Source organism: Corvus brachyrhynchos, unplaced genomic scaffold (assembly GCF_000691975.1).
Source record: "Corvus brachyrhynchos isolate BGI_N302 unplaced genomic scaffold, ASM69197v1 scaffold200, whole genome shotgun sequence".
Classification (NCBI taxonomy): Eukaryota; Metazoa; Chordata; class Aves; order Passeriformes; family Corvidae; genus Corvus; species Corvus brachyrhynchos.
In genome coordinates this window covers 7,431,620-7,440,120 of record NW_008236184.1, presented here as the reverse complement: position 1 = coordinate 7,440,120, position 8,501 = coordinate 7,431,620, and the positions used below count along the sequence as shown (strand labels likewise).

Here is an 8,501-nt window from a genome sequence, read left to right as displayed (position 1 = left end):
TGCTGACACTCATGGGGAGTGTGGGAGTGTTCACCTCATGCTTGGGGTGAAGAGCCTGTCTCCTGAGGTGGAATGGCACCATTGGAATGGCATCATTGGAATGGCAGTGTAACCCTCATTATTCTGAGAGATTTATCATCCTTATTTGCATCACAGACATTAAGGATCTAGGTGAGAACAGGACTTCATTTACCACCAGCCACAAACCCTGTGGTTTGAAAAATATGTAGTTTAAAGAGACAGTATGAAAAATACAAGGCAGTACAGCAGTGTCAGAGAAGATTTAACATCCTTTCTTCCCCAGCCCTACCCCAGATATGCCATGCACAGCTCTGGTACCAGGGGAGAAAGCAGGACAGTGCCACACCTACAGGGAAGGGGCCAGTGGTGACACCCAGGCAGATGCCGGCCCTTGGGACACCAGCACACTGGGCCTTTGGACTGGCATCAAACACTCAATCTCAGTAAAATTTAAGTGCTTTTTTTACCAGTGACATAGCCGACACTTGTTTCACAGTCAGACTGATCAAGTGGAAATTACCAGCTGCAAGAATTTTGCACCGCAATATTAAACGGAATCTCTGTTTTCAGGGGCAAAAAGACGGACAGCAACGCTCCACGGAGCCGTGTCCCGACGGGAGCCGTGTCCTGCTATTGCCACCTCGTGGGGCCTCGCAGCAATGACCAGGTCACCAACAGGGTGGTGGCGCGGGAGGGGCCCGGAGCGTTCTCATCGCAGCAGGTCCTGCAGCACTGGGCTCTCCAAAGGCAGCTGCAGCCAGAACCAGAGGGAAGCAATTCCCCAGTTCACTAAATGCTATGCATGCCCTGCAGAATAGTCAGGGTTAGAGAACACTCCTCACCTCAGGACAAAGGGGACATTGCTACAGAGTCCCGTTCTCTGCTCAAGTGCCATCCTTGCAGGACCCAAAGGGATAAAAAAAGCTGCAAACGCACAACCGCTACCTGACCTCACTGCCCTTGCAATGGGGAAATGTATGAGGCATTCGTTGGTTGCTGAATAATTCCTCCTTTAAATCAGCAAAGGAACTAGGTAGGATTTGCACAGCCTGATAAGATTTAGCACAACCTGATAAAGTTTAGCTCCTGCTTCCCACAGGAAGCTTTCTTAGGAAATCCTAGGACTTCTCCTGCTCTGTCTAGAGCCCGTGACACAACCAAGACACTTACCCATAGGTGCACTCGGAAGGCCTTTTAGCAGCTTTCTTCTGCTCTTTGTTGTAGAAAGCAAACACACAAATCTTCCAGAAGCTCTTCTAGGACTCCTGGGATTTCCAGTCAGCCAGGAAAAGCACAAAACCAACTCTGAGGTCCACCGGCGAGTCAAGCTCGCCCAGCAACTGGAGGTGAAGTGTGGGGTCGTTGCCACAGCTGCAGGTCTGCTGGGCTCCACTCGTGGCCGCCTCGGCCCAGCCCCAGCCCAGTCCCTCCCTGTCCTCTCACTCACATACCGGGAACTTTGTAAAGGAGCTTTTCCCAGATTCTCCTGCTTCGCTCCTGCCCTGGGAACTCTTTGGCTGGGCTCAGTCCGAAGCTGCTGGGGCTCGGGGAAAAGGAGTTGTCCTGGCTGCAAAGTTCATCTCTGAGTCCAGGCAACGCTGGCTGCTGCTGCTCGGAACGCTGATCCCCGGGATACAGAACTACTGTCTTTTTCCTCCTCCTTCTCTTGGGGCTTGTTTCCTCCTAACCTTGTTACTGCTCTGCTCTGTGATGTCAGTTCTGTGTTCAAGCGGTTGCTGTGTTGTCCCAGCCATTTTGCTCCTGCTTTTCCCTCTGCTCCCTTCTCTCCGCTGGCTCAGCAGCCCTCTCCTGCTGCACCCACGTGCTGAGGCGGCTGTGACAACCACGGCTCCTCATTTGCCTCTTCCTGGTAAATTTGGCCTTGGAGTGTGGGCTTTAGCATCAGCAGCCCAGGTGCTGCTATGATGCTGAGCACGCAGGGGACAGGAGGCAGAGTGCTCACTGAAAGTGAGGCTTCTGCCTTGAAAAGGGACAGACTGCTTTCCCAGGAATGTCTTTCACAGGACACATGCCCAGCTTGGGAAGAGGCAAAGGCAGAGCTGTGTTCAGGTGAGTGTCCTGTGGACAGAAGGACTCATTTTCCGGGGAGGATTTTGCCCTGGGCTACAGGAGGAGGAAACTGTGGGGCGGTGCCCGGCTCCTGATAGCAGGAGAATGCAGTGCCATGCTGGCCTTGTTTTAACTGGTCACATGAGATCTGGGTCTAATTCTCACCAGTATCATGGGAAAAGCTCCTGTGAATTTCAGTGGGAATTTAATCACTTATTTCCCTGCTCAACTTCAACTCCTTTTAGACCAGCTTCTTTTGTGGTAGGAAAAATAAGGACTTTTCACCACCTGAAACAACTGCCTGGGAGCTGTTTCTTCCAACCCGGCTCAGAGCAGAATAATATTCCATGGCTACAAGGCCATGCTTCTTGCACTTCAAAGTCACTGCGGAGAGGGTTTATACTTGTTATTCCACTTAATGTTTCTGACTTTGAAATTATTATGGGGTCTCCTCTGAATGCTTTATGGGGTAACAAAACTCAGAAGAACAGGGCTCACTCCAGCTGAGTAAATAGAGGCTATTTTCATAAATCTTCCGACTACTGGAACATGAACAACATTATCCTATGTGCATTGTTATGACCTTGTGTTTGCAGAGTCGTGTTGAAGCTCAGGCTTGTGCTTTCATCTTTGTCTTCTATTAAGTCTAGAAACTTCAGGTAGCCCCAGAGAGGGTACTCCAGTCCAATAAACTCTCAGAGCCCCAATTGAAGCTCACTGTAGCCAGCCTGGGTGGAGATCACACTGCTTTGATCACCTCCTTTTCCTTGGAGGGAGCCCATCAAACTGCCAGGGAACCGGGAACAATCATTTCCAGTGATTCTGAGTGAAATCAGCTCCCAGGTACATTTGTGGCTCATATTCTGCTCCACACCAAAGGCTCCCAGCTCCAGGGCAGCCAACAGCCCTGGACCCCTCCCACCTGGGCTGTGTCCGTGTGCTCAGCATGGACTGTCATTCCTGGTGATCTGCTGCTCTTCAAACCCACAGCTGGGGGAAGTGCCTGTGGAGATGGTATTTTTCTTCCAAATTCAGCAACTTTTTTTTTCATTCTTCACAGTTTGCAAGTTGATAGTAGCCAAAACTCACACAGCCCTGCTCTGTTTGTTTTCCATCTACTTTATTCTTACTCATAAGCTTAAAAAAAAAAAAATTCAGCTAATAAAACCAAAGTATTCTGCTACAGTTCATTATTTGGGCTGAAACACCTTCCTTTGTGCTTGTTTGCCCATGGGAAGACATGGTAAGTCAGAGCCTCTGCAGTCTTCCCAACCAGGAAAGCAGAAATGGAAAGAAGAAATACAGAGCAGCTTTTCAGTTGATACAAATCAGCACAGCTCCCTTGTTTTCCATAGAGCTTTCCTGCTTTTGCCAGGTGAAGATCCACACCTGAGCTTGTGATGAGCCACTGATAATCCCACAACAACCTGCTGGGCAGTAGCACCTCAGTCCTAACATACCAAACTTAATAAGCAGCCCTAATATGCACCACAAAACCCAGCTGGGTAGAGATACAAACAGGTGTAACCTTCCTGGTGTACATAGGAGCACTTACAAGTACTTCAATCAAAGCATAAATCTTGAATAATATAAAGGATGGATGAGGCCTCCATTAATTTTGTTTCCTGTCTGTTCATTAATTGTTCAGAAAAACACAAGTTCATTTACAGACATTGCTGTTAGGTCTTGTGAAGGTTGTGGATCATCCAGCTTTTTCCAGGCAATGGAAAAACTCGGAAGAGTAAGGAATTAGTTCCTGAAGTAACGAGGCTCTCATCAGAAAGCTTGGAGGGAATGGAAAGCAGAGAGGAGGACACTGTAAGGCAGAAAAAACAGGGAAATCCTTACATAGACACCTGTTTTTAAAAAATATTTATTTGTAGTGTGTATTTCAATTGACCAGACAAAGTCAGTGGCATTAAGAACAAAAAAAAGGTAATTATACCAAATAATATGAATTGACAAAATGAGTTGTGTGGAGTAAAGGAGATCTGTAAACCCAATCCAGAGCAGGCTGGTAAATCTAAGTATGACACAAGTACGGAGGAAGCAGAGTACACACGGACAAGAACATCTGAATTAAATCCAGAGAAATTAAATGGAACAGAAGAGTTTCCCCTGAGTCTTATGGACTAAGATTTGATTTTCAGTCTATAGCTCTATCTTTGGCATGGTCAAAGTGACACAGCAAAGCCAGATGCACAGTGTCAACTCATTGAACCAGGACACACTTTGTGAAATGGTAAAAATAAAATGTTAGAGTCTATCAGTGCTCCCATACAGGCCTGCAGTTATACTGCACCCGCACTTCGAGACTCTTCACAACGAGATTATAAAAATGTTGAATCTGCATTGCATTGAATAGACTGAAAATCTTGAAGCACCATGACATGAATTTCTTTAGCAGAAATTGTGCCCCCATGACCTCAACTTCTTGTTTCTGAGTTTCCATCAGTAAAAAGGGGAAATTAAACACACATAACTCCAGGAATGACCAATCTGGTGTTAACAGGGGACATTATGACAGCCTATTCCCACTTCTTTCTGTGCTGTGGGTATTTATTAGCAGGACTGAGTGATTTACATTCAGAATTTTTAGGGCTATCACCTTGGTTGCCCATGACAGTAATCCCTCTAAAGGGCCCTCTGTGGCCTGCCTGCCTTCCACCCCTCCCACTGCAATGTTATTTGGTTGTTTACTGTGCCCAGACTTAATCTTCACCTTCAGGATGTTATTTTCTTCCATATTCTTCTGTACTCACCCAAAATTTGCCTCAAAGTTTCATGTCTGAGTGTATTTATCTACCTTTTGTTCTTCCTTTAGGATCTCAGTTTCACATCAGCTTAGAACAACAGTTCTTGCAATTAGGTTGGATAACTGCAATCCAAAATTTTTCCTAGGCAAGACTCCAATAGAGTTAATTGGCTTCAGTGGGAGACTTGTCCTGAGTAGGAAAGGCAAGTTTTGGCCTCAAGGAGACTATAAATTCCAGTTTAAAAATCAGTAGTTGTTCAGAGGTTCATTCCTGTGACAACATCATTCTTTGTGTTTCCTTTCCTGAATTCCTTTCCTAGTCATAGGAGGAAAGCTTCTGGCACCAAAATCAAATGATAATGTCCTGGCCACCTCCCAAAATTCCGTTACATCTCGAAGAAAGCACCGTTGTCTCTCCAAGGGAGTGTAAAGCCTCCAAGACGCCGGGTTTCCACGTTTTGTTAGGAAAGTGTTTTTCACGCAGGCAATAAACGAGCCCCGATAAGAACTGTGCCCCTGCCAAACTCTCCAGTTGCTTTACATGATGCCACCAGTGCTTATACTTCCCATATTCTGCCCCCCCCCCCCCCAGTATTTAAGGTGTTCTCCTTATCTGTGCAGGAAGAGGACTGCTGGCCAAAGGCTGCTGAGGGGGTTCCGCCCACTCAGCCCAAGTGGCACCACTGAACTACAAGCACGGAGACAGGGGCCCCATTCCACCACCACACATCTCCCTTCCTTCTCAGAAGCTGTAGGCCATGCTCCTTCCTCAGTGTAATTCCCTTTGTGGTAAAACATGCACATTTGGGTCCAAAATGGTCCAAAACATAAGTAAAAAATTATAGACACCGTAAGAAAATTAAGCCTCTGTAACAAAGCCATCCTACAGCTTCTTGTAACTGCATGAAATCCACTTCTTTTTCATATCTGAGATTCCAAACATTTCCCATTCTTTCAATGTTTCAGTCACTGAATTACATCCCACTTGCCAAGGAAATCTTGGGAAAACAAGTCAGTCATATAATGCTTCCCGTAGGTCACCAATTCCTGCCGGAGCAGCCAGAGGGGAACAGAGCCGTTCTGAACCAAACACTCTGAACTGAGGCTATTCTAGGAGTGGTCCCCTGGCCTCTATCAAGCTACTGGATTTAGGTCCCCAGATGATCCCAGCTACTGTAGAACCACATGCAGAGCCTCTTGCCTCCCAAACTTATGACACAAATCCTTTATGACCTTGTGAGCTAATGCAGAGGGAACTGGGACTGGCACCACCCTGTTTACAAGGCCTGGGCTCTGCAGGGAGAGCCCCGGGACTGAAAATGCTGCTGCAACCCCACTGGTGTTAGAACAGAAGTGCAAGTTTAGGGTAGAGGCACTTCAGGTAAGAGGAGCTGTTGCTCACTGGTTACAGCATATACAACAGCATGTGGCTGAAGTCACATCCAAGTTTGGGTCTAGCTGATGTGACTCCTGGATTTCATAAAAGAGCAGAGATGGAAATACAGATCCTGGTATCAAATGAACGCACAGCAGTGACAGTGTGACATCCTGTGCCAGTCCCGTGCTCCCCAGTGCTCGGGTACCTGCAGCAAACACTCCAGAACCACAGATCAGAACTGGGTGGCCTCGCTCCAGAGAAGGGAGTATCCAAAGTTGTGAGACAAGCTCATGAGAAGGGAATAGATGAGATTTGCTTTTAACTTTCTGGTCTGAAGATGTGCCTGGAGCAGGAGGTGTTTGGCAGTTTTGGAGACAAAAAAGTGCACAAGAACCTGTGAAAAGACCCAATTTCCATTTGCCCTCTTCTCTCCCCTCTGTGCCTTCTGTTCTAACACTGGGCCAAAATGACTGAAAGACATCTAAGAAGCCTGGAGCTCAGTGGAGAACTGGGGCTGAGTTTTGCTGTTTTAACAGCAAAGACTTCCTTGACACAGTATTTCAGCTATCTATCACTTCAGAGAAAGACAGTATTTCTGCATTGAAGCCAACACTTCACAGACAAATAATTTGAATTCTTCCATGTTTGCTTCCTCTGGCCTCCAGAGGAAATGAAATATAACTCAGAAAAATACCCATTTTGATGAGGGTTTAAACTGAGAAGTAAAGACTAAAATGCCAGTCACTGTACAGCACTGTCAAATTTTTCCCACATTGAGTAATTCTGGTCCCTAATGGAGTTCACACTACCTACCTACCATAAAATGTCTGTGATTTAAACTGTTTGATGAAATATATCTTAAATCAGATTGAAAACCAACACTAGAATCAATGGGACACTAAATTACTTGACTCTCTTGAGCTTTGCCCTTGTGGAGCACTGTCAGTCAGCGTGTCCAAACATCTTTCCACACACTCTGCAACGATTCCGAAAGTGGGTCATTAACACATTTTGTCATGTTATGCAATTTCTCCCTCTCCTCTAAACTGGGCTTTTTTCCAGGTCCAGTAGCCAACAATGAATCAATCACAGTCTCTCACAAGCCTTTTGACTTAAATCCTATCCTGTAGGTTGGGCTAAAACCAGAGCAGGAATCACTGCAGGAGGTGAGGCAGGACAGGGCTAGTGGTGACTGCTGCTTAGGAGGTGTTTGCTTGACCCACTGCTGTTCTTGTTGCCATTCTTTGTGGACTCCTCTTCAGTATCTGTAAGAGAATCTTCCTCTTCTTCATCGCTCCGATCATCTTTCAAGTCCTAGGGAGAAGAAAAGACTGTGAACATATTCTACTGCCCCCCAGAAACACACCCTGCCCCCAAAATGGAGAGATCACTTAACAACACTTTAATCTTGCAGAACCAAATGTTCTTTAGTCAAAACTGCTTCCATGGCCTCAGCACAGCCACTTGACCCCTTCTTGCTCATATCTGCTTTTCCCTGTAAAGTGTTACTATTAATCCCTGAGTGCTGTGGGATTAATTAACAGCTGTGAAGTGCAGCAAAGATGAAAAGAATACTGTTTAAAAGCTAAATATGATGAATACACTCACCCAAACACAGGAGCTGAGAGGCTGCCTGCTTCTGACAGGTGTAAACTAAACAGTGGTGAGTTGTGCCAGCATCTCCCGGCACCAGCTTTGCTCAAAGACACTTGCTGACCCTAAAGTGCTCTTTCCTGCTCAGTGGTGTACACAGCACGTCAACAGTGGCACAGGGGAGGCTGTGTCTGTACAGCTATTGCATATCTTGGGTTTATCACCCTGCTAAGGAAACTGCCCAGGAGAACGGCTGCTCCATGAGCAGGGACAGAAGGGGTCAGTGAGGCAGTCTGGCCTTAGGAAAATCCCTCCCCAGCTCCATAGGGACAGCTCCTAACATTTGGCAATCATGCTTCGTCCCAAACAGTCAAAAATGGAAGGAGTGAATGCTTCCACCACACAGACAAAAGTCATTGTGTCTACCCCTGTGTTTCAGGGAGAGGTGAGACCACGCTGTGCTGTTTGTCACGGCACATAAAATACACCATTAGTCTCCTATTTCTCAACTCCTGCCATAACCCAAGGCCCTACAGTGTGTTCAGAAGTTTGCTTCAAACAATCAAGGCTTCAGCATTAAACCCAAACACCCCTGCTTTCCCTTCAGTGCACAAGCTCACAAGAGCAGCACCTGCCTGGAAGACTTTTCACACCAACGAGTGACCTGCTCCATAGACTTTGGGC

The 8,501-nt window shown here is 46.6% G+C and overlaps 1 protein-coding gene and 1 long non-coding RNA gene across 5 annotated transcripts in view; both read right to left on the bottom strand.

Moving 5' to 3' along the window:
* Positions 1 to 3,191, bottom strand: part of LOC108447245 — a 7,628-nt gene extending 4,437 nt beyond the window's left edge. Inside the window, exon 1 of the long non-coding RNA XR_001862702.1 lies at positions 1,192 to 3,191. This is a non-coding gene — a long non-coding RNA (uncharacterized LOC108447245). The remainder of the gene's footprint in view (positions 1 to 1,191) is intronic.
* Positions 3,192 to 3,946: 755 nt separating this feature from the next.
* Positions 3,947 to 8,501, bottom strand: part of CERS3 (ceramide synthase 3) — a 43,837-nt gene continuing 39,282 nt past the window's right edge. For 2 of the 4 annotated variants that reach the window (XM_017736595.1, XM_008637746.2), the window contains one exon: positions 3,948 to 7,538. In XM_017736595.1, the coding sequence (XP_017592084.1) occupies positions 7,407 to 7,538 (132 nt within the window). In that variant the 3' untranslated portion in view covers positions 3,948 to 7,406. Of the gene's footprint in view, positions 7,539 to 8,501 lie in introns of all 4 variants that reach the window. The other 2 variants (XM_017736602.1, XM_017736608.1) reach the window with 2 other exon arrangements.